This window comes from Lissotriton vulgaris, unplaced genomic scaffold, assembly GCF_964263255.1.
Source record: "Lissotriton vulgaris unplaced genomic scaffold, aLisVul1.2 SCAFFOLD_956, whole genome shotgun sequence".
Taxonomy (NCBI): domain Eukaryota; kingdom Metazoa; phylum Chordata; class Amphibia; order Caudata; family Salamandridae; genus Lissotriton; species Lissotriton vulgaris.
The window spans coordinates 561,263-587,544 of record NW_028242570.1 but is presented as its reverse complement, the minus strand read 5'-3'; the positions used below and the strand labels follow the sequence as shown (position 1 = coordinate 587,544).

The 26,282-nt window shown below is 47.7% G+C and overlaps 1 protein-coding gene across 4 annotated transcripts in view; it reads left to right on the top strand.

Moving 5' to 3' along the window:
* Positions 1–26,282, top strand: part of DNMT3B (DNA methyltransferase 3 beta) — a 371,865-nt gene that overhangs the window by 200,061 nt on the left and 145,522 nt on the right. For all 4 annotated transcript variants that reach the window (XM_086948367.1, XM_086948364.1, XM_086948366.1 and 1 more), the window contains one exon: positions 13,364–13,454. In XM_086948367.1, the coding sequence (XP_086804493.1) occupies positions 13,364–13,454 (91 nt within the window). The remainder of the gene's footprint in view (positions 1–13,363; positions 13,455–26,282) is intronic.

Here is a 26,282-nt window from a genome sequence, read left to right as displayed (position 1 = left end):
CCAAGTGTATGGCCTGCTCCAAGTTCCGGTCGAAGAAGACTCTCAAGCTACGTCGGGCCGCAAGACTGCAGGCCCAGTTATCGGCACCCCCACCAGCAAACATCTTTGAAGAATATGTTGAAGACGACACCATCCTGAATGTTTCGGACTCTAACCCGGCGTCGGAGGGCGAGGAAGACTACGACGCGGGAGACGAAGAGTTCGAGGAAGTCGTCGAGGAGGTAGGGGACGACGACAGGGCCATTGCCACCGTAGAGGACAGCTCGGAAGAGGAGCATCCTCATACTGACTCCGGGGCCGAACCCCAGCATAAGGCCCAGGTCGAGGGATCGCCTTCGGGCCTTACCCAAGACCTCAATACTCGTCCCACGGCCCCGCATCCGGGCCCGGCCACGGACATTGGTGATGCGCCACTCCCGGTACAGAAACCAAAAGTGAAGCCATCGGGGTCAGCACCATCTGTATCGAAACCGAATGTGCAAGTCGCACTGGTTGGATCAAAGGCTCCAGAGGCCTCGGCGCCGAAGAAATCCAAGATGGCCGCCGAGCTCAAAAGCCACGCCAAAATGGCCGATCCGAAGACCCCCGTGTCGAAGCCGAAGGCGAAAACGCCCGACGCGGCTGCGTCGGCGCCGAAGCTGGTCGACGCTCTGAAGAGCCGCGTCGACGCCAAGAAGGTCGATGACCATAAGAAGGCCTCGAAGAAGCGTCAGGACGACCCCAAGTCTCTGGCTGCACCGATCCCGGTCGACAAAGCAAAGGGAGGTGCTGTGTCGGCTCCGAAGACTGCGGCTTTGGTCGCCGACCCGAATCCGGACTCGGAGGACTCTCTCGAGCCGGTCCGGCCCTCCCCCTCACTCACCAAGAAGGTCACGGAGTCCCTTCAGCGTATTCGGAAGGAGGCAGTGGCTCTCGAGCCGAGGGATGTGACGCCGAAGCCTCCACAGAAACCGGCGAAGGCGCAGACGCCGATTCACTTCACGCTGCCGCCAAAAACGGCGCTGAAGGCTTTCGCTCCGCAACATGGAGCCGGGGTGCCCTTGAAGCTGGTTTCTACGCCGAAGGCATCCTTGGTAGTGCCGAAGCCACGGCACCAGCCACTAGCGGACGAGGAGCGTTGAGAGGTTGTCATCGACGCCAACACAGGCAAGCTCTCTCTCCTTAAAAGGAAGATCACCCCGGAGCCTGTGTTGGAGCATTTCCACATTCCCCTTAAAAAGAAGTTGGACTCTGCGGGTGCATCTGCCCCTATGGAGCCTGCATCTCCACAAGGTCTGGAGCTCTCACCCACTCACTCTAACGCTGGGGAGAGTGATGGGGACGAGGAGGAGGAGTATACTTATCCAGCGTACTCGGATCCAGAGGATGTCAATGAGCCATGGTCTGCTGGGGGCGACCCTGAGGACCCTCAGTCAGGACACGAGCCGCAGCTTTTTGCTGCAAAAACTTCCCCAACAGAGGACTCTGCAGCCTTCAACGCTCTAATTGAAAGAGCTGCGGACAATCATGATGTCGACCTCCATGCTGACCCAGTGGATGTCGATTTTCTTTTTGACACTTTCTCAGTGGCTGAAAAGACTGTCAAGACATTGCCAATGCTCAAAGGAGTGCTAAAGCATGCGCCTGAGGTTTTCAGGGAGCCCACCCGGGCAAGAGTCATCAATCCTCGTATTGACAAAAAATACAAGGCAGCGCCCACTGATCCAAAGTACATCAAGGGACAGTTGCCACTGGACTCTTTGGTTGCCTCCAACGCACGTAAGCGGGCAAACTCACAGACCACGGGTGATGCTCCTCCCCCAGACAAAGAATCGAAGGTCTTTGAAGCTTCAGGGAAACGTATTGCTGCGCAGGCAGCTAATATGTGGCGCATTTCCAACACGCAAGCGCTACTTGCACGCTACGATAGGGCACACTATGACACCCTAGAAACCCTTCTACAGCACTTACCTGATCAGTACAAGGAGGGAGCTGAAATGTTGATTCAGGAGGGGAAGCTTATCACCAATGCTTCAATTAAGTGCGCTCTGGACGTGGCTGATACCGCCTCCAGAGCTATAAACACTAGCGTGCTACTGCGTAGGCATGCATGGCTTAGAATATCTGGCTTTAAACCAGACATTCAGACTACCATCTTAAACCAAACAGTTAATCCAGACCACCTGTTTGGGCCAGAAGTGGATGCAACCCTTGAAAAAATGAAAAAAGACACGGACACTGCTAAATCTATGGGTGCCCTACAGTCCCAGCAGTTTCGGGGTGGTTCCTTTCGCCGCTCCAATAACAGAGGCACCTCAAGGGGTCAAGCGTCACAATCCACGCAATACTATAAAAGCAACACCCAATCCTCATACACCAACAAGGGTAGAGGTGGTTACCGGGGCAACAACGTCAAAGGCAGAGGACGTGGAAATAACAGCTCCAGGTCCTCCACCGCCAGCAAACAGTGACGCCTTGTCACTGCCCCCCGACCACACAACACCAGTCGGGGGGAGACTCCAGCAGTTCCTGCCCGCGTGGAAATCCATCACCACGGACAGGTGGGTCAAATCTCTTATCCAATACGGTTATTGTCTGGAACTCACTTCCACTCCACCAAACATACCCCCAAGAAACCGTCCTATGTCCGGCGAGCACTTGCACTTGTTGCAGCAGGAAGTCCAAGTCATGCTGCAAAAAGGGGCAATAGAGCTCGTTCCACTGCAAGTAAGGGGAACAGGGGTTTACTTTCTAATTCCCAAAAAGGACGGACCCCTCAGGCCCATCCTGGACCTCAGGCCCCTCAACTGGTACATTCTGTCAGAACATTTCCATATGCTCACGTTGCAGCAGGTTCTCCCGCTGCTTCGGCAAGGGGACTTCCTAGCTACTCTGGATCTCAAGGATGCATACTTTCACATTCCCCTGCATCCTTCACACAGGAAGTACCTAAGGTTCACCATTCAAAACCAGCACTACCAGTTCAGGGTTCTGCCCTTTGGGGTCACCACAGCGCCCAGGGTCTTTACGAAGTGCCTGGCGACCGTGGCGGCGCATCTAAGACGTCAAAACATCCACGTCTACCCCTATCTGGACGACTGGCTCATTCAGGCGAAGTCGGAACAACAGTGCGCCAACCACGTGTCCCGCACCATTCATCTTTTGCACGATCTGGGGTTCTCACTGAATTACCCGAAATCCCATCTCCAGCCCGCCCACATACGGCAGTATCTGGGCGCGACAATAAACACTCTGGCGGCCACTGCGCAGCCAAATTCAGTGAGAGTCGCCAGTATTCAGACGCTGATCCAGAGATTCAGACCTCAGCACTCGCTTCCAGCGAAAGTGTTCATGCAGTTTATAGGCATGATGGCCTCCTGCATCTCCATTGTCCCGCACGCGAGGTTACATATGCGTCCGCTTCAGGAGTGCCTAGCACGTCAGTGGACTCAGGCTCACGGGCAACTAACAGACCTAGTGTTGGTGAGCGGTCGGGCATACAACTCTCTGCATTGGTGGAATCCACAAAACCTTTGCAAGGGCCGACCGTTCCAAGAGCCTGTGCCACAGATTATCCTGACGACGGACGCTTCTCTCCAGGGATGGGGAGCGCATGTACTCCACTACACAGTGCAGGGACTATGGACACTACAGCAAAGGAAGATGCACATCAATGTACTGGAACTAATGGCAATCTTCATGGCCTTAAAGGCATTCAAAGTACATCTGTGCAACAAGGTCGTGTTGATCCGGACGGACAACATGACGGCCATGTACTACATTCAGAAACAGGGGGGCACACACTCTCCGCAGCTGTCTCATCTGGCTCAGAGCATGTGGAAGTGGGCCATTCAGAGGAACATTTTCCTGATGGCAGAACATCTCCCAGGCAAAGACAATCAGATGGCGGACCTGCTCAGCAGGCACAGCCACCAAATGCACGAGTGGGAGATACATCCATCAGTACTCCAACCGTACTTCCAAAGGTGGGGTCATCCAGAGATAGACCTGTTCGCCACAAGGGAGAACGCAAAATGCCAAAGCTTCGCCGCCAGGTTCCCACACCCGCAATCGCAGGGCAATGCGATATGGATGAACTGGTCAGGCAGATTTGCGTACGCTTTTCCCCCAGCACCTCTGATACCGCTGGTGGCGCGCAAGCTCAGGCAGCACTCAATGACTCTCATCCTGGTTGCTCCAACGTGGGCTCGCCAACCATGGTACACCACGTTTCTGGAACTTTCCGTGGTACTGCATCAAAGGCTTCATCTCACACCCAGCCTTCTGACGCAGAGCCATGGCGACATTCAGCACCCAGATCCGCAACAGCTCAACCTGGCGATCTGGCTCCTGAAGTCCTAGAGTTTGGCTACCTCAATCTTCCCCCGGATTGCATGGACATCATTCGGGAGGCAAGAAAGCCCACTACTAGAGCATGTTATGCGGCTAAATGGAAGCGGTTTGTCATTTATTGTGCGAACCACGACATTAACCCGCTGGATGCTTCCATTCAGAACATCATCTGTTACCTGTTCCATCTGTACCAATGCAATTTGGCGTATACTTCCATCCGCATTCACCTGTCTGCGATGGCCGCATACCTCCAGAATAGACAACACCTTTCACTTTTCAAGGTGCCTGCTATCAAAGCTTTTCTGGAAGGACTCAAAAGGGTCATTCCACCACGGACACCACCAGCTCCAGAATGGAACCTCAATGTGGTTCTTACAAGGCTGATGGGTCCTCCTTTTGAGCCACTACACTCTTGCGAGCTTCAGTTCCTGACTTGGAAAGTGGCTTTCTTAGTAGCAATTACATCGCTACGGAGGGTTAGTGAGTTGCAGGCCCTCACCATCCAAGAGCCTTTTTTCCAAGTCCATGCTAACAGGGTAGTGCTCCGCACTAACCCTAAATTTCAACCCAAGGTTATGTCTCAGTTCCACATAAACCAAACAATCGAGTTGCCGGTGTTTTTTCAAAATCCAGAGTCGCTGGCGGAGCGGATGCTCCACACCCTTGACGTTAAAAGGGCCCTGATGTATTACATTGACAGGACCAAGGATTTTAGAAAGACTAAGCAGCTTTTCGTTGCCTTTGCATCACACCACAAGGGTAACGCTATTTCCAAGGCTGGTATTGCTAGGTGGATCGTGAAATGTATTCAGATCTGTTACGCAAAAGCTAAACGCACTCTTACAATTCCACCAAGAGCCCACTCCACCAGAAAGTTGGGGGCCTCTATGGCCTTCCTTGGGAACATCCCCTTAGAGGATATATGTAGAGCAGCCACATGGTCTACCACACATACATTTACTAAACATTACTGTGTAGACGTGCACTCTAAACAGCAGGCAGCTGTAGGTCAGGCTGTTCTCAAGACACTTTTCCAAACTGCTGCAGCTGGCACGGGCGACCGCCGATAATGGAGGGACTGCTATGTATTCTATGCACAGATATGAATTCAGCAGCCCACATGCCTCGAACTGCAAATGCTACTTACCAGTATGCATCTGTTCTTGGCATGTAGGGCTGCTGACATTCATATCGCCCGCCCTCCTCCCCGGCGCCTGTAGCAGCTGCAGTATTCATGTATATGCTCATAGCATGGTCATCACTCACATAGTTCACTCCATCTCGGCCACAATGGCTAAAAACAATCTGGGGATGGAGTCGATGCCCATGCGCACTGTAGTCCAGGGGAGGAGCCACCTACCTCGTGATACTTCGAAGACTCTTCCAGGACAACAATGTGCAATCATCCGGACCCAACACTAGGCGGCGATCTATGCACAGATATGAATGTCAGCAGCCCTACATGCCAAGAACAGATGCATACTGGTAAGTAGCATTTGCATTCTCAGATCACCACTGCCTCCGGGCCATGGTCAGCACCGAAAGACTGATTTGGGCACCCCACCCTCAGGCCTAGCACCGAAACACCATCCGAAGCCATCGACATCGTCCACCTCGTGCCGAGTCGACACTCATTACTGAGCCGAAAAGCCCGATCTTAGGCTCAGACTAGACCATCAGTGCTGAAACAGAAACACTACTGGGCTTCAAAACCTTCTAATGCAGCTCTGAAGTCTGATTCTGGCAAGCCTGTAGAACCTATTCTCCACAAGATACAACAGAAACTGGATGTACACATCCAGCCCCACACAGAGCGTTTTCTTGCCAAACTTTCAGTTCCGGCTCCACCACCATCAAAGAGACAAGTCTCTTTCGAAGAAGCTATTGATATAGTGGTCCCTGCCAAACAGAAGAAGGCGGTGGACAAGGCCACCAGTCCTTTGCCATTTCCACCACCATCTTCACCTCCACCTCTCCACCACATTCACTGTCTCCAACACACTCTGCTGGAGATCCCTTGGATGTAACACCTTAAGGTTCTCCACACTCTTAGACAGGTGGACATTGGGCATGGGATGATACTTTTGATACACCACAACCTCCAACTGACCCCTGAACAGCATATGATATAGACCCTCCAGGGAACACAGACCCAGATCTATACCTCGGTTGTCCATCTCCTCCTGATGACTTCACATTGTACCAGGAGCTTATTGATAGAGCCACTACATTTAATGAGGTCGCGCTACACAAGGAACCTCTGGAAGAGGACTTCCTTCATGAAACACTCTCTTCTACACATAAAGCCACTTAATACTTTCCTATGCTTAAGGGTAAGATCTGATCCACTTAAACATTCATCCCCAGCATCAATCAACAACTGCTCAACCACACCGCACAGGCCATTCCTTATTTACAGCCTTAGAATACTTGAGGAGGAGAATAATAAATGGTAGAACAATGGATGACACTCCTCCAAAATACACATATCATGGAGCTCAGGCACGATCAATTTTAGCCTTTAAAGTAGTCACATTAACATTAATGCCATTATTATCACAGTACTCAATTAAATGCACCACCAAGAGGGATCTTTCCTATCGACACATCCTGTTTAACCTAAGTCTTAAAAAACACAAACGAATAACTGTATTGGCTGGCAGTACAAACACTGTCAACCTAAAGCGACTTAAATGGACAAGCGACTCCATACAGGATCTGCAAAATACAGTCAAACAACTGATGCTGACCAGTTGCTCTGAGCAACTGAATATAACAAGCGCCTGGATGGAATGCACTACAAAATTAACATTACTGATGCCGACGGTTCAAAGCCAAAGCATAAAAAAGCACACCATACAATCTTGTACACATTTTACTCCTTGAAACAAGAGTTAAGGAAAGCGGTCAGGCGGTTAAAATTAACCACTACGGACGATACAGCTTGGGAAAAAGTACGGTTACTGTGGAAAGAATAAAAAAAGAGATTATGGGACAACAACAAAAACAAAAAATAAATATTTGGGGGCAAATTATTGTTTAGTGCAAGGCACACCAACTCAAGCACTTTTTGGGGCACTATAAATAATCTAAATAGGCCAAAAAACATGTTGACCTCTAATGTTCAGGAATAAGACTGGGCCGACTTTCTGACCAGCAGGTTCATGGGGGAATCATCATCTACTCTGCAACGTGATAGCATGGAGCACCAAGGAAGGCGCACCGGGACTTAACATTATCCCCTTGTCAGCTTCACATACAACTTAGCTTTCTGGAGTAGCCAACTATCCACTTTATTTCAAGAAATAGAGCTATTAAATCAAATTCCACCAAGCTGGCAAAGTTCAATCATCAGTCCAATTTACAATGATGGCGACAGACCGAGCCTATGGCAAACATACTAGCGCTATCCCTTGTAGCAAAAAAGAGCAAACATTACAAGCAAAAACTATACCCTTCTTTATTGCTCTGAAAGCGGCCTTTGATAGCATGATTCGAAATAGTCTGGAGAAAACTAAGAGTATGGAATATCCCAGACAGAATTCTGAAAGGAAAAATGCTATTTTATTCAAACACCTGGATAAGAGTCAAGCTGGGGGATGGGTCCAGAATCTCAAGAAAAGTGTTCACAAACAAGGGTCTTAAGCAGGGGTGTGTGCTGGTGCCACACGTCTTTAACTTGTTTATGTCCAACCTAACACCTCTGCTTAACCAATCAACTCCCATTCGTCGCATCTGGGAAATCTAACTCTTTCGCATCTGTCCATCTGTCATGCAGACGATGTAGTACTAATGAGCCAAACAAAAGTTGGACTCTGGAGGTCCTCAAATGAGACTACGTATATGTCACAGCCAATAATCTTGAAATCAATACATCAGAAACCAAGACTATGCAGATCAGCAATCGAGCAAGCCCGCCATTGACTATATGGCTAAATGGTAAATCTCTTGAAGAAGTGACCAGCTACAAATACTTGGGAGCCTATATTAACAGCAGACATGAGTACCAACAACAGAATAACCACATGTCGCAGAAATCGAGCTCATTAACGTTTGCATTTAGCACAATGGCTAAAAAGCTGGAGGGACTGTCCTATAAGCTATTTCTCTCAGTAATAGCTGAAAAACTGCTACCCACGTTATCTTACGCTAACACCATCCTATATGGAAAAGACTATGCTCTGCTCAACAAACTGCTGGTCACAACTCACAAGTGAGTTTTTCAGTTGCCTAAGTCTGCCTCACCTTCGCAAATGAGACTAGAATTTGTCATGATTAATGAACAGCATGGAGGATGTACTCCACTATAAAATCCTGGTTCAAAGTAAAACAAAGTCCGGTGAATAAGGCTTTATGGGAAGAAGTTGAAAAAGGCAAGAAATCTACTTACACTCAATATCCGCTCAAAGCATTAACAATCACCAACACAGTTGAGATATGGAACAAGAATCTTCCTTTTGCAACTTTTATACGCAAGATAAATAAAGTTTCTAAATTCCATTCATTATTAATTGACAAAAACAGCTCAGGCCTTAGATCTCATGGTTAGATGGTGATCAAAAACTACAAAACTTAAAATCCGCACCTTACTTACGCCTCCCATTCTCAGCAAGAATGAAAAAACAACTGATGCCAATCCACTTCAGCTAGCTGCCATCATTGCAGATCAGCCAACTTGGAAGCAAACTGGGTCCTCGGCATGCAGACTCTGTGGAGGATTAAAAGAGGATTTTATTCATCTAGTTTGTACTTGCCCACACCTACACACAGCACGTGTCACTTTATTGAAAAAAGCTTTCATTGGAAAAGGGATAGGATATGCAGAGCAGCAATAATACAAGCTTTGGACCCGCCAGACCCTCAACTAAATTGTAAATTGGTAAAATACCTAAAACAACATGAACTGTAAGAGCAATAGCGCAGTAGGAATCTTCCTTAATTCCCAAAAGCAGGAAATGCCACAATGACATGTTCTTGCAAAGATTGAAAGGAAAAAGATCTTCTCATTAGCGACGGACAGAAATAGAACTACTACGGATCACAAGACACCAAGAACACTTACCAGCTAATTGTTGGCGGAGGACTTTAAGCCCACTCCACATAAGGAACCTAATGCATGTGGCCGGGATGCCCGCCACCCCCTCCCAACACCAATCCCCAAGGATGGGAGAAGTCGGACACTGGTTTGAACTTTTGGAAGGCGGGAGGGAGTCACCCTCCCGGCCGTATTTATTAAAATATGAAACAAAATGTAAAACATTAAAGAAAAGTTTCATCATTATGTACAATTTTACATTTATTACATTTCGATGAAGACATGTTCTTTGGCTAACCTTAACAGATCTCTAATACAAAGGTTTCCTAGCCGAGTCTAACATCCTGCAAATGCATACATTCTAAATTAAAATTGTACATCCTAGCATTAAGGGCCAACGGCAAGGTCTTAACCGGTGTCAGATACCTTCTACCAAAATCCCGCCCTCACGGTGTGAGTGGCGCATGCGCAGAGGACTCTACCCTCATTGCCAACTGTAACTTCCCTTGTCGTGGTGGGGGCTCCCTTTCCACTCGACGCAATCTTAAAGGTCGTCCGAGTTCCCGTGTGAGGTATCTGTAGGAAGGACAGCGTGGACTCCCCCCCCATCCCCACACTCTCTATCCGCCGTCGCGGTTATCCGGCCCCCGGGAAATTAGTAGGAGGGGCATCTAGCCACCTCCCCCCTGGGAGGGGCCTATGGCCGTCTCCCCCTAGGCGACCCATCCTTAGTGGGTGCCGCCTCCCCGTGGAAGGGGCCAATGGCCGCCTCCCCCCGGGCGCTCCCATCCATTCTGGGTGGCGCCCCCCTCTAGGGACCTTGAAATTACTGCTCACCGATCATGACCTTACCGCCCGACCAAAAAATAAATACGACTGTTGTTCACCTACTAAAGAAAGAAAAATTCTGACATAGCCTTGATGTGTCATCAACTGCTCTCTCCTACAAAGAAACACATTATCCTAAAGGCAGAAGTCACATCCTCATCTTAGACATTCCTTTTCTTTTTCTACAAAGGAAAAAAGGCCTATACATCTATTTCTCCGCAAAACTTTATTTAAACAAACATTGCCATAAGGGGCTGGTGGGTGGGTCAAAATTTCTGCTTGTTCCGTCGAGGGCTCACGAGCAACGAGTGGGTGCAGCCTTCAGAGCACAGGAACAAGAGGACGCTTCTTCGGATCCCCGCTCTATTTATTCTTCTGCAGGGAGGGCGTGTACCCTCCTCCGGTACGCCTACTGGGCGTGGTCTTCTGTGTGGGTGTCTAGGACAACCCCTCTTGGGCGGGAAAAGGCGCGTCCCGGCTACGCCACTTCGGGCATACCAGTCGAGCCACGCCCCCCGCCCAAAATGGTTTCCCGGGGGGATCGGGGCACCCAACCATACGTTCGGGGGGACCGAGTGGTCGCCCCTTTCCATTATTCCTTTAGTTATATATATATTTTTTTAATGAAACGCAGGACTACCTAACAGTTCTAAACATTATACGCTCATTCATGACATAGAATTGACCTTAGACACAACACAGCATGCTATCAGACCAAGCCAAAATTTCAGGTACCAAGCGCATTTGCACAGAGTATTGATTTTAGATGAAATGTCTATTGCATTGAAACTCCATAATGCTTTTAGTGTATGTATTTATTTTGTTAGAGGTGTTACTAAGCACCACTTGTATTTATGCGATTGTGTCCAGTACATTTTTTTTAATGCAAATATTGTTAAGGTTTTATTTAACTAAACAAAATATACTTACTTACCTCTTCAGATGCCCCTACCCTCTGCCATTCTTGCCGGGGTGACCACTCCTCTCCCCGAGGTTACTATAGATGCAACAATGCCAGAGGTAGTGGAAAAGGTGTGTCCCCATGTGGTGCCGCACCCAACATCAGACAGTGACTTCCTTCTCCCCAAACATTTAACACCTGCTGGGGGACGATTACAGGATTTTCTGCCCACGAGGCAGTCAATGACATCAGACCTATGGGTGTTGGACTGGACTTTATCCAACATGGTTACTGTCTGGAGCTCATTAACACACCTCCAAACATTCCACCTTGCGCTCACAGGCTCTCTCTGGAACACCAGACACTACTCAAACAGGAAATTCAAGCTCTCTTGCTCAAAGGAGCTATGGATCCTGTTTGTCTACAACATCAGGGATCAGGTGTATGCTCCCCGTCTATGTCTTGATTAGGATACCAGAACAGACACCCAAGTAGGCCAAGCTTCCTTGAGAAATCTAAAAATTATGGTTGTCTGTTGGGTCATTCCGTCTCATTTGCCCGCAGGTGGAAGATGAGCTTGCTATTCTATTCAGTGCTTATGACTATTGATGAGGATCCCCTGGAAGAGAAGGATAAATTACTTACCTGTAATCCTAGTTCTCTTCCAGGGGTTTCCTCATCAAAGTATTAAGCAACCCACCCGCCTCCCCAGGCAAATGAGACTGGTTTTCCTCGCTTGGTTAAGCTTTATCTTTGTGTCATAATCTTTGGGCTCCGCAAAGAACAACTGACCTAACTGTCACATCTGAGGCATGATGGGAAGCTAGGGGTCATGGCTGCCTTAAAGGCACGGTGCCAGTTTTTGTACAATTGCTTTCATTTTCTATGCCATTGGCTTACAATGCAGCCTGTAGGCTAATAATTCCTACTCTTTGCAGTTTCATTGAGTTGTACTCTTTAAAAGGAGTTCAAGTAATACTTACCCTACTGTGGTTCATATATTCATTATGTGTATGCCCAATTATTTATTATATTATTGCATTGTTTAGCCTCCTGTATGTGGGCTGCATTGGTATGAGGAAAAATTATATATATATATATATATATATATATATAATTTTCATATATAATTTGTATGGTTTCCGGGGTCCCCGCGCATGGGGGGAATATTCAGTGCTTATGACTTTGATGAGGATACCCCTGGAAGAGAACTAGGATTACAGGTAAGTAACTTATCCTTCCCATCTCTGGGAGGTGTAAAGGCTGTGAAGATTCAACTTATCCCATACAGAGATCTGAAAAAGGGAAAGTTTAGGGCTGTTTGGATTTCATTTGATATTTTCTAAGGGAGTCTACAACAAATGCCATTTTATTTTTACAACAGCATTCTGGGACACATAAAAAACGAACAATACATCATAGGATTGCTACCTGTGTGAAGTTATAACAGACAAAACATTGTAAAACAAATGTTGAATGTTAAGAAATGTATTTACCTTTTCTCTATACAATGCCCCTCTTCTAGTCCTTATCCTGTGCCTTCCTTCTAACCCTACTGTCCCCCCACTGAAGCTGTATTCCTTCGATTAACCTTTCCTATTTCTTCTGAGTCTGCATTCTTTCTTCTGATCCTGAGTCCTGCCCTGTCACACTTTTCTCCTCCCTCTGACCTCACATTCTTCTTACTTAACCTTCCTGCCTCTCTTTGACTCTTCCTCCCTCCTTTTGACCTTTCCTTCCTCTCTCTGACCTTTTCTTTCTTAGAATCCTTTCTTTTTTACCCTGACCCTTCCTTCCTCCCTCTGGCACTGCATTCTTCCCTTAGCCACTGCCCTCCCTCCGTTTCTTTGTTCCTCCCTCTAGTACTGTAGTCATTGCTCTAGACCCTCACTCCCACCTCTGGTCCCATCTACCTTGTTTGGGCCAACTTTCCTACCTCTAGCACCATGTTTTTGTTGATGGCCCATATCTCTTTGGCCCTGTGTCCCTTTCTCTGTCCTCGCATACATCCCTCTAGCGCGCATTCTTCCAAGTATCCCTGTGTTCTCTCCTGGCCCCACTTAAATTCCTCTGTACCTTACCTTCCTTGGCCTTAGGTCTCTCTCCCTCTAGCCCTGCGTTCCTCATTCACGTTCTTCCTCACTGATCCAAAGCCATTCACTTTGACTTTCTTTTCCAAATCCCTACCTTTAGTCCTATCCTGATTCTCTTGTCTCCAATCAGCCCACACATTCCACTCCCTGACCCCGTATTTCTGACTGTTGCAGGTTGAAGAATGGGGTCCCTTCGACCTAGTCATTGGAGGGAGTCCCTGCAACGAACTCTCCAAAGCCAATCCCACCAGGAAAGGTCTTTATGGTGAGTACCCTCCTTTTGAATACACATTGTTTGATTGAGAGCATGGAGGCTAAATGAAGCGTATGAGAGTCCTAAATCTAAGTGTTCTTGGCGCCCTGGGATCTGCAGGTACTTGAGTTCGTCAGACACATGGCATAGCCTCCTTTAACCAGAGTAATGGAGCAAAAGTCTCATTCCCAAAAGGCGGTCCAAGCTTATGTGTGGACTCAGGCTCACATAAGCTGAGCTCCAAATAAGCTTTCGCACTACCAGAACCTTTTGTTCTCCTTAAGTCATAGATGCACAGAGCTAGTTTTCCTTGAACACAAACTCCAAGAGATAACACGCGTTTAAAATATGAATACCAAAACCGATAGACTCCCTGTCTTCGTTCTCTTTTATGTGTAGCTCCATGCAGTTTTTAAATCTGTTCAGTATGTTGGGTCTGGAGACCAAGGAGCCTGACTGTCCAAACATAAATAAATATTTTACAGACTAGTGACTTCAGAAAGTTTGTGAGCGAAAGAAATGCAGGAGTTCCATTGGGTTCTCAAGTGTTAATGTTGTCCCCTCTCATTAGTTGCTAGCGGACTTTGATGGACTGCTTTTAGCTGTGAGCACTAGAGAAGAGGACTCATAGCAGGTGCCTCTTGGTACGGTTTAGTCATTGGGAAATTCCCGGAGTAGACAGCTATGTGACAAGTCACACTCTGCTCCTGCCACTTCTGTGTCATGCAGGTGATCACCGGTCAGAGGGACACAAAAGAACAACCCATTGCTGAATGTAACAAGTTTACGGCTGTTGGTCTTTCAAGTCCACCTCATTCTACGACGTTGCATTGGTAAGCACTAAGTCAAACTGCCTTTCCTGAAAAGAGAAGTAATATATAGCCATTTGTTGAGCACGTCTGCAGGTTCAGACCTGTAGTCCGCATGACTCATTGGCAACAAAGAATGTAGAAAGAATCTGAACAGTTGTCCCCCTATAATCCATCTCTGGCACTTTATTTATCCTCTCCCTGCCCAAAGTTATGAGGACACAGTGACTCAGCAAGTTGAGATGAGAGGGTGTTGGCGAGTGCAATGACAGGCACTACTTAACGTCAGTCAAGTCAGACTATGTACCTGAGCCTGGCCCTGAACAACTTCACTCTTCAAGCAGCTACTTTGAGCAAGGAAAGACAGGCAGTTTTGGGTACAAGGCTATACCTTAAGAGACAGGAGACTTGAAGGCAAATTTTTGAAAACTCAGCACCTCGCCATCACTCTCTCCAGCCCCCGGAGTGTGTCACAGCAGAAGACAAAGGTCTTGTGTTGGATTGATTATAGCTCATCCTGCAGCTAAGAACTCTTTAACAATGAAGTGGGAGGTGTAAGCTACATGAAGCACGGCCCTAACAAATCATCTTCCATCCCCTTTATCAAAGCTCTGCAGCACTAATGAGGGATACAGCAGTGCATCACCATGTTAAAACTATATGTAGACAAGACGTCTACCTCGTCATTTTGCCTCATTCTTGACATTTTCCTTCTACCTCAACTCATCATGTACATCCTCGCCATGAGGTGGCCATATTCTCACCTCAAGCCTTTCTCACTTCATGCACCCAACACCCACCGTCAAACGCACCCCACCTCGCCTTCGCGTTCTCACCCCTCATCACATGACATCAATCTCACCTTAGCTGAACGTCCTTCTAGTCTTGGCTCAACCTGACTGCTGACTCACTAAAAGTTACCTCAGCCTGATCTAATGTCATTCTTACCTGAGTCTAAACTTAATTTTATTTCAATTTCTTAAGAACCCAATTGAGTATTAGAAAGCATGAAAATTCAATGTCAGATCGTTCATAGGGGATTATGCATTATTATAGAAAAATATAACTCAATGTCTTAACAGCAGTGAAATAATAATGTTATTTTTGCAGCGAGCCACTTCATTATCTACTAGGTTTTCCATACATAATGGCAAGCTGTATCAAGCTGAATTTTACTCAGTTTTAAGACACTATTCATATATTTGTAATGTAATGTTCAACAAAAAAGATACTTTTCACATGAACATCTGTGCCTCCCTTTAACTTTACACTCTAATCCTGTATCTCCCTTCACATGTGATATAGTTTGGTCTGCAAGATAAGGCAGCTTACATCCGATTTGCAGGCATATCACTGTAAGGGCAAACACCAACTTACTCTCGATGCTTCTGTTCGCCTAGCAGTGATTGCTGCTTTTTTAGGTCTCGCCTACGCAGCGCTCATGTGTTGCATAGGAGAGACCTAATGCCATCGGCACCGCTTTTTCAGCAAAGAAGTGCACGCGTTGCATTGCTTGCAATGCAAACGCGTGCACGTCTGGAGATTTCCTTGCAGGAGCGCGCGGCCCCATCTGGTGGCACCATATGGTCGTACGCTCCAGCAAGTAAATTGCGCATGTCACATCCCCTGCTGCTGAGGTGCACGCTTGTTCTCCACTGCGGTTGGGCTGTCAGTTCCCCCGGGGCACAAGCAGGTATCCACTTCTGTCTTTTTGCTGCGATCAGCTGCCCTGACAGAAGTGGATGCCTGCTTGTGCCCCGGGGGAACTGCAGGACTGCTCATTGGCACCGAGTCTTGTGTTAGGTCTCGCCTTGGTGAGATCTATAGTCGCCGCTTTCTCTGCCGAAGGGAGACAGGAGTTGGCACGTGTGGACAGGAGATGTGCACTCCATACGCGTGCACATCTACTGTCCGCGCTTGCCAACTCCTGTCTCCCTTCAGCAGAGAAACCGGCTGGCGTTACACAGCGCGCGCCGTTGCGCTTTCACTTTCCCTCCCCTGCACGGCTGCGCTTTCACCAGCTTGCTTGTTCAGATTACAATGACATGGTTATGCGAGCCGAGTGAACGCATATAAAAAACAGTGGAGTTCTAAAAGTACATCATATACGTCATAGCTTTTGCGTGGTACATCTTCAAATCTTACCTTGGTCCTGCCCGGTTTTCTTGACACCAAAGTCGTGTGGGACCTCTTCCAGGTTCGGCTGTCACTGGCACACCTCTGCCCTGCGGATTTGTGAGGGCGAGACACGGAGTGACAAAGATATGCTGACATTACGCCTCCCGCTCCTTTTTATCAGGCTTGAGCTAACGTAAATCCTTCATTGTATCAGGACAATCGAACCGGGTTAGCAACTGTGTTAAAACAAATCTCAATCCAGGAACTTTGCAGCATACTGTCCGGGGTGATGCCGATAGGCCATCCCAGCGGGAGGCGTTCCCACTTTGGAGCAGGTGGCGGAGAAGCCACGACTTGGCATGCACAGAAGGTATTCTTTCGATTACACATAAACCTGGCTTGATACCCCTCGCACACAGCGCCAAGGCCCCGCTCTGTGAAGCTGCGCTGGAATGGGCCCCGGAATGCTGTGTCAAATCACACATGGGGCTCGGGTTACAGGGTGAATGCTGGAAATATGTTGTTGTTACCCCAGTATTGGAACTTTCATAGATTCCCATGCTTTGTATCATTCCCCGTCGTCGGAATGGGAGTCTCAGTAACAAAAATACCATAGCTGTAGGTACAAAAGACAATGGAAAAAGGCCTAGGCCTCATTCCCTTTTGTAGCATATCACCCTCTTTGTGTAAAAGAGACCAAACTTTGGCCTCAGCCAATCAGAAGTGCCTCACCACTTAGAACCTTCCTGAAGGAACCTCAGAGCCTCAGATTTTCTACTGCACGTTGTGCTAGGGAATCTCCTTTGAGCTCTGCTCAACTTCTACTCTTCTAAAAGGATTTCTTCAGGATTTTTCAACAGGATTTTCTTCAGAATCTTTCAGATTCTCTTCAGGATTGTTACTACCTTCCAGGATGTCGGAAATTGAGAAGAAAAACGCCCTTTTCAAGCCTTGTTCCTCCTGTGGCAAGAAAAGGCTTTTTGTGGAGGATAAGCATAAGGACTGCATTTATTGCCTCTATCCTGACCACCAGGCTGCTGACTGTTCAATCTGTCGCACTTTTTCTGCCAAGACCCTCCGGGACCGTGAGGGTAGGCTCCTGACATGGCTGCAAAAGCTTAAATCAAGGAAGGATACTGTCTCCAGTGACAGTGAGGATGCTGGATCGATGGCTTCTACAAGAAGGTCAGTGAAAAGGGGTAGGGGTTCCCCTTCTACTTCTGTGGGAAGATCTTCTAAGGCCTCAAAAAAGACCCCCAGTGAGTCTGAGAGCCCAGGTCCCAGCAAATCTCCTCACGGAAGTGTAAAGGAGAGGGATGGACCTTCTACACCTTCTACAGGTGCGAAGACTGCCACAGCCTTCAAAACACCTTCATGCCAGTCTTCTGCGAGGACTTCTAAGTCCTCGACGACGAAGACGTCGACAGCGGGAGGCCCGTCGACGAGAACATCGAAGACTCCGTCGACTGGAGGTTCGTCGACGTCGAGACCGTCGACGGCGGAGTCCTCACTGTCGACGGAGAAACTAAAGACGCCGACGACGAAGGTACCAGCTTCACAGGTGTCGACGAAGGAGCCGTCGACGACAAAAGCCCCGTCGACGTCGAAAGTCCAGTCGACGACGAAGGCCCCGTCGACGTCGAAGACCCAGTCGACGACGAAGGCCCCGTCGACGTTGAAGGCCCCGCCGACGACGAAAGCCCCGCCGACGACGAAAGCCCCGTCGACGACGATGACAACGGTGTCGACGAATCACCATTTCTGTGACGCGGATCACGCCGGAGATGACTTCTCCAAGGACAGTGTCCCCTCTGTTACCTACCATGCTCCTTCAAGAGGGACAATCAGAGGAAGATGACCAAGATGCATATAGCTATGCCAATAGTCCTTCACAACTATTTGTCAAATGCCAGGACACTGACTCAGAGGGCGAATACGGCCACGAGGGACATGGTCATAGTCAGCAGCAACAGCAGCAACCTGAACAGGAAATGGTTTCAGTGCCAACATCTTTCCTGCAAGATCTACATAGGATGCTACAGGACTATAAGTCTAAGGCCAGTAGACCTTTGCCAAATACATCAACGCCTGCTACACCTTCAAGGGTTCAGGCGTCATTGGTGCCACCTACTTTCTCGGCTCCAACTTCTCCACAGCCTCAAGCATCCGTTCAACAGGATTCCTCTGGATTGCCAGGGTCTCATGATGTTGATGAATCCTCGGATGAGGATCAGCAGTTGGATCATGTCTCTAATCCCGACACGGAATATGATGAATACGTTATTGACAATCCCGCATCGCCAAATCCGGACTCGGCGGACTCCCCGCCAGAGGATATTGGGGGCTTCCATCAGCTGATGGAGAGAGCGGCGGCAAGATTTAAATTGGCAATGCCTAAAGTTACCACAGATTGTTTCTTATATGATTTTAAGGAACCCTTTCGAAAGACTGCCAGGTCTATTCCTATCGTGGATCACCTATGGAAAGAGGGCCTAAAGACAATGACACACCCGGCGACGGTGGTGCCGGTGCTACCGCGTCTCGAAAAAAAGTACAAAGCAACCGATGAGGCCCCAGTGGCCTTGACAGGTCATCCAAGACCAAACTCTGTGATCTCGCAGGCAGCGCAGAGGAAATCGCGCAACCCTTCGGCACCACTGACAACCCCTCCGGACAAGGAAGGGCGGAGGTTAGATAACGTGGGAAAAAGATTCTCAGCGATGGTAAGTTTGCTAGTGCGAGCGGCTAATGCCTTAGCGATCCTGGGTAGGTACGACCGTCAACTCTGGTGCGATGTCGCCCCGTACCTTGACCAGCTACCTCCTGAATCTATGTCGGAGGCAAAGAAGGTTTTACGAGAGGGAGAAGCGACGTCGATGGAAATCATCGATTGTGCAATGGATATTTCGACTACTGCATTCCGTTCACTGGCTGGAGCAGCAGTACTCCGTCGCCAAGGATGGCTTAAAGCTACTTGGTTCCGACCCGAGGTCCAGAATAAAGTATTGGATCTCCCCTTTGATGGAGAAGCGCTGTTCGGCAAACTCATTGACGACACCCTGCAAGATATTAAAAAGGACACAGAGACCGCTAGGTCTTTAGGAACACTTCAGTACAGGAAGTCTCCTTTCAAGGGATCCAGAGGCAGGGGTGGTACTTATAGAGGATCCTTCCAACAACAACGCTATTCTAACACAGGATCCAGTTCCCAGCAACATCGTCAACCTTACCAGCAGCGGCAGGGCCAGTCTTCCAACTACTCCAGGCCTTACGGTAAAGGAAAGCAGGGGGCACGAGGACGAGATTCGTCCAAGCGCCAATAGCGGCCTCCTGGCTCTTCCTACTGGACCCTCCTCCAGGAAGTCATCAGTTGGAGGCAGGGTCAACAAATACCTTCACAACTGGTCCCTGATAACATCGGACCGTTGGGTGCTCAACATCATTCGGAAAGGGCATACCTTAGAGTTCACACAAGTTCCGCCACCCAAGCCCCCGGCAGCCACTCCTTCAAAACACCAGCGTCTCCTTCGGCTCGAAGTTCAACAAATGCTCCGAAAAGGGGCGATAGAACCAGTTCCATCGAACCAAAGAGGCCAAGGATTTTATTCCAGGTTCTTCCTGGTGAAGAAGACGCTCGACAAGTGGCGCCCCATTTTAGACCTCAGGGGGCTAAACACCTATCTCATTTCTCTGTACTTCAGGATGGTGTCCCTCCAGGACATCTTGAAGCTGATCAGCCCGGGGGATTACATGGCCACACTCGATCTCGAAGATGCCTATTTCCACGTTCCGATTCACCCAGCGCTTAGAAGGTTTCTGCGATTCACAGTAGCCAAGAGCCATTACCATTTCAGGGTTTTACCCTTTGGACTCCGCTCAGCCCCAAGAATATTCACGAAGGTGCTGGCTCCAGTACCAGCTTTCCTGCGAAGGCACAAGTTTCAGGTCTTCCCCTATCTGGACGACTGGTTACTGAAAGCTCCGTCCAGAGAAGCAGCACTACAGGCGGTTCAAGCATGTACCAATTTATTTCAGAACCTGGGTCTCACTCTAAACGACGAGAAATCTTGCCAGATCCCGTCCAGAAGAGCTCGGTTTCTGGGAGCCATCTTGGACTCCAGGCTTTCACGAGCATTTCCTACTCTGGAAAGGAGGCAGAAATTACAAACGATGGCCCAAGACTTACAAGCAAGAAAGTCTCTTTCAGTACGCCGCTACAAGTCTCTGCTGGGAGTAATATCATCGTGTATTCCACTGATTCCCCATTGCAGACTGAGGATGCGTCCCTTGCAGGAACAACTGGACAATCAATGGCGGCAAGTCCACGGTTCGTTCGACGACAGAGTGGCTATCACTCCGGAGATGAAGAATGCGGCCTTATGGTGGACAGACCAAAACAACTTGTCCCAAGGCCTATCCTTCGCAAGCGACCCGTCTCCACAGGTGATAACGACGGACGCGTCGTTGGAGGGTTGGGGAGCAGTGCTGCAGGACCTGCATGTCAGTGGTCATTGGTCACCCCAGGAAAAACGCCTCCACATCAACCTGTTAGAACTCAGGGCGATACGTCTGGCTCTGCAAGCGTTTCTTCCTCGCCTGGAAGGTTCACAAGTGCTTATCAGGACGGACAACACCACGGCCATGCACTATGTGAACAAGGAAGGAGGGACCAGATCGCGCCTATTGTCACAAGAGGCCCAGCTGGTTTGGGAAGGGGCGATCCGACACAAGATGTCTCTGATGGCAGAACACTTGCCTGGCGTCCTAAACGAAAACGCCGACAGACTGAGCAGGTCATCCTCGGTCAGCCACGAATGGGAGTTGAATCAGGAAGTCTTGGAACAAGTCTTCAGCCGGTGGGGAAGGCCGGACATCGACCTGTTTGCCACTCCGACCAACAAGAAATGCCGGTCTTACGCAAGCAGGCTTCCCCATCCAGATTCTCTGGGAAATGCCCTTTCGATAGCCTGGTCGAAGACATTTGTCTACGCTTTTCCTCCCATTCCTCTGATACCACGACTAATCAAGAAACTCAAGGTGGAACCGTGCAGGATGATCCTGATAGCCCCGGCTTGGCCGAGGCAGTTCTGGTTCACGGAGCTCCATCTGTTGTCGATAGCTCCCCCCTTGCCTCTACAGATTCTGCCGGATCTTCTCACGATGTCCGAAGGACAGATTTTGCATCCAGACCCTCAGTCGTTACACCTGACTGCATGGCTCCTGAACAGCGAGAATTTATGAACCTGCCATTGTCAAAGGAGGTTAGGGAAGTTCTGTCCCAAGCAAGGGCTCCTTCAACTAACAAAACTTACAGCCTTAAGTGGAAAAGATTCTGTTGTTGGTGTCGTCAGCAACACATTGATCCATTCAATTCCAAACCTCATCAGGTCCTCCCTTACCTGCTGTCTTTGGCCAAGTCTGGTCTAGCCCATTCATCAATTAAGGTCCATTTGGCTGCTTTGTCACGATTCAGAAGGACAGACTCTGGGCCTTCATTATGGTCTTCCAGAATAATTAAACAATTTCTTAAGGGCCTGTTCAGGGTCTATCCACCGGTGAGACCGCCTCCTCCAACATGGCATTTGAATCTGGTCCTTTCTCAACTCATGAAGGGCCCTTTTGAACCAGTCCATCGTTCTGACATCAAATATCTTTCGTGGAAATTGGCTCTTCTCCTCGCTCTCACGTCGGCTCGGCGTGTAGGGGAATTACAGGCTTTGACCATTCAAGAACCTTTCCTTCAATTCAAGAGGAACACTGTCATCATGAGGACTAACCCTAGGTTCATGCCAAAGGTTCCCTCGGATTTCCATTTGAATGAACCGGTCATTCTGAAAACATTTTTTTCTCAGCCTTCCACACCAGCGGAAAAAGCGTTGCATTCGTTGGATGTGCAACGATGCTTGAAGTTTTATTTACAACGTACTAAAGATTTTCGAAAATCTTCTCAACTGTTTGTGGCCTTTGGGGGACCGAGTAAAGGCCTTCCACTATCCAAACAGGGTGTTTCAAGGTGGATCACAAGCGCTATTTTACATTGTCACAGGGCTGCTGGTAAACCTCTGACTGGAAAGATACGAGCGCATTCCACAAGATCTGTGGCTTCCTCCACAGCACTCTTCGCAGGGGTGCAAATTAAGGATATCTGCAGAGCTGCAACCTGGAGCAGCGTCCACACCTTTACCAAGCACTACTGCTTGGAATCTCTGCAACAGGATGATGCAGCAGTAGGACAGGCTGTCCTGAGGAACCTCTTCCACTAATGGTGAGCTTTCCTTTCTTCCCACCGTCCATTTTTTCACATTTTGTATCTAATGTCATGTTGTCTACTGCTATTATTTACAATGCAAAATGGGCTTATCTTGCCAACTGCTTACTACTCTGATACAAAGTATGGGAATCTATGAAAGTTCCAATACTGGGGTAAGAAAACAAGTTACTTACCTGTAACTTTAGTTCCCCAGTATTGGTAACTTTCATAGATTCCCATGCGCCCACCCACCTCCCCAGGGAAAGCTCAGCCTACAACAGATATGGTGTCTAAGTACACAACGGCTACGAAAATCTGAGGCTCTGAGGTTCCTTCAGGAAGGTTCTAAGTGGTGAGGCACTTCTGATTGGCTGAGGCCAAAGTTTGGTCTCTTTTACACAAAGAGGGTGATATGCTACAAAAGGGAATGAGGCCTAGGCCTTTTTCCATTGTCTTTTGTACCTACAGCTATGGTATTTTTGTTACCGAGACTCCCATTCCGACGACGGGGAATGATACAAAGCATGGGAATCTATGAAAGTTACCAATACTGGGGAACTAAAGTTACAGGTAAGTAACTTGTTTTCTTCAGAGCTGCTAATCCAGGGTGCATGCCTAATAATGACACACCACCAAGGGCTCCTCCGCACAGGACAATGGCGGCAGAAATAGTCTGTGAAAGTAGTGTGTGCCGGCAGTAGGAACTTAGAGAGGAATGATTTAATAGCAGCATTAATGCACAGTGTATTTTCACATATATAGCATACATGCACCTGTGGCACTGCAGTGGTTAAATTGTGGCTGCGCTGGTGTTTCTGCTCACGCTGTCCCTAGCCTGCAACATTATTGTCATATCTATCATATGTATTAAGCCTTCCATCTGCCACCGTTTTGGGCTGATGGGTGTTTTCAATAGTTGAAGAGCTGGAGCAGCAATATTTTACTACCTTGGACACACTGTTATTGGAACAATTTTCAAAGTGAGGGTGCTGATTGCCACCTGATTGGTTTTCTAATGGCAGCACCGGTATTTTGGTGTTTCAGCCGATACAGAAATAATGAAAAATCACCTAAAGGTGCAATGCTGGCCCATATTTGTACATTCTTCAAATAGGAACCCCTCAACATCAAAGGCTTTTTCTCCGCATCAGCTGCCACTTAATCTCAAATGGCACACCCTCGAGTTGAATTGCCTTTAACAGCACCCTCCCAGCAGCAGCATCTTACTAGGCAATATCCGCAGCGGTTGCTTCACTGACTAAGAGCATGTAACACTGCTATACACAGGCAGTTACAAACAGCTCCTGCTGGACGCACGTGATGCACTGTCGATCTACCTATATTAAACCTGCAATGAAAATAATGCCAGCTATATCTGTGACTGGATACTAGTGTTTATCGGTTTTAGATGGCACTGGTCAACATTCACCCATATTATTTTTTCTACTACCCAAGCAAATGCCAGAATCTCAAAACTCATTTTCCACTAATGGGCTGAGTATAAACTGCATGCAATAAAAATAACTTGATTTTCCACAAGCAATGCGTCGTATTCATTGTTTATTTCTTGTTTACTGCATTGATCATTCATGTTGTGTTTAAATACAATTATCAACAAACACCTCAACTCTTGTCACCCGCTCTCTTCCTTCCCCGGAGTTCTCTTGCCTCAACTGTGCCCTTAAAAACATCCTCTGCTTCGTTCCCACAACATCCCCTCGCTTCCTGGTCACTGTGCAGGTCCCTTGCTTCGTGCCCTTGACAGCTGCAACCCTTGCCTTGCAGCTCAAGCACCACCTCAATTATTACCCTCGGGAGCACAAGCAGATATGGATGGGCATGACCTCCCAAAATGAAAGAGGAAGCTGTGTCTCTTTGAACAGTGTGTCCATAGCAGACCACGATCACCCAGCCCACGGGGCCGCGCGCCCGATGGGAAATATAGGATAGCCATGCTACGTGACCGTCTATACTCCCTTGAGCGCAGGAGGAGCAAGGAATGCGGTTTCAAAGGAAGTGTAGTTCCAAATGAAGGCATAAAGCAAAGGACGTCCTGGAAGTGTCAGATTGAGTTTTGATGAAGCACGCAAGTGGTAATTGTGATGCTTTCTTTTGGCACGACATAAATATTGCGGGCTTCAGAGTGCACTGAAGAGCAGATAATAACAAAGTAACAATGCAATATTTTACAGGGTGTAAAAAGTAAAACACCACCAGATTACATATAGCATCACCATGTCTCATTGTTGTAGACATTTTTCAGTTAAGTCTGGAGGAGGATGGATACACTTGACCCCACGTTTCAGTCTGCTGGCTGTATTTGCAAATGGAATACCTCAAGTGCTAGGGATACATTGCAATAAATGCCCACAGTGCCCACCATTTACAACAAGTATTTGCAATGCAATAGGTCTCGCATTTGCTGGAGTTTAAGCTATTGACATTGTAAATGACAATGCCTTTTATTTGTCTGTTTTAAAAACCAACACAAATATAAGGCATTGTCATTTGTAATGCCAATAGCTCAAACTCTTGCAAATGCGAGACCTATTGCATTGCAAATGCTTGTTTTATGGGGCTGTCTCATTTTGCCCCCACTTCCCTTCACACCCAGCCTAAGGGCATTTCACCACCTACATCTGCAGCAATGTGAAATTAGGCACTGCAGTGCATGCAGCAAAATGCCAGTCGGGAAGAATGGCTTTGCACAAAGTCGGCATACCCTTCCACCTGTTGCCCATATGCAAGTTTTCACAAATGTGTTATTTGGGTCGAAAGACCTCTTGAGGACCATACTAGAACTTAAGTGTGCTTAGAGTTAGCCCATGGCTAACCATTGGCTAGTTTTCTTGACACTCTCATATCTGGGCTTCTTACTCAATAGCTTTCCTTCCTCTCATGTCTGTCGCTCTCTTAGAACATAGCTTCTTTACCATCCTTCTAAGTCGATTATTACTTCCTCCAGTTGCTCACATTCAGAAAACTACTTTTCTCTTTTTCTTTCGGTTAGTCTATCTAATCTAGTGGTTATGCACAGAGGGCCAAAGTATCTTGCTTTTTACAGATTTCAAGCTGCTTTTCATCGTTTTGCTATTCCTTTTCTGTCAGATTGAGTGCACTCAATCATTTCTGTTCATCTTAACTTTTGTCATTTAATTTAGTAGTGTCCACCTAGTTGAAACTATCTCATTTTCTGTTTTCAAAGGAACCCTTAGGAATATCTTCTGTCATAGGCATGATTGTCAGTGACACACTGTATGTATGTCAACTGTACATTTTAGGTCTGGCCCAGAGACATCCTTTAATTATCTCGACAGCTGCATGTTTTCTTCAAAAATATATGACATAATAATAATAAACAATAGGACAATTAAGGTACCCAGGTATAGATATAGGCGCACCGTATAAGTATAGGCAAAGTAAAGTCACAAATATACAGAGGTGCTGCCAAGCAAGAAGGAAAGGTTACCAATATTCTGTAGTAGGGGATCTCTGTGTATAGTCATAATCTAGTGAATAGTCCCGCCCATGTGCGTGGACCCCGGCAATCAAAAATAATCTCTTAAGTTGTCGAAATATTGCAGAAACTGCAAAGACACTTAAGAGAAAATTTAAAGACAAATAATGCAGCCTATATCCACAGGCTACACTGTCCAGTACTTC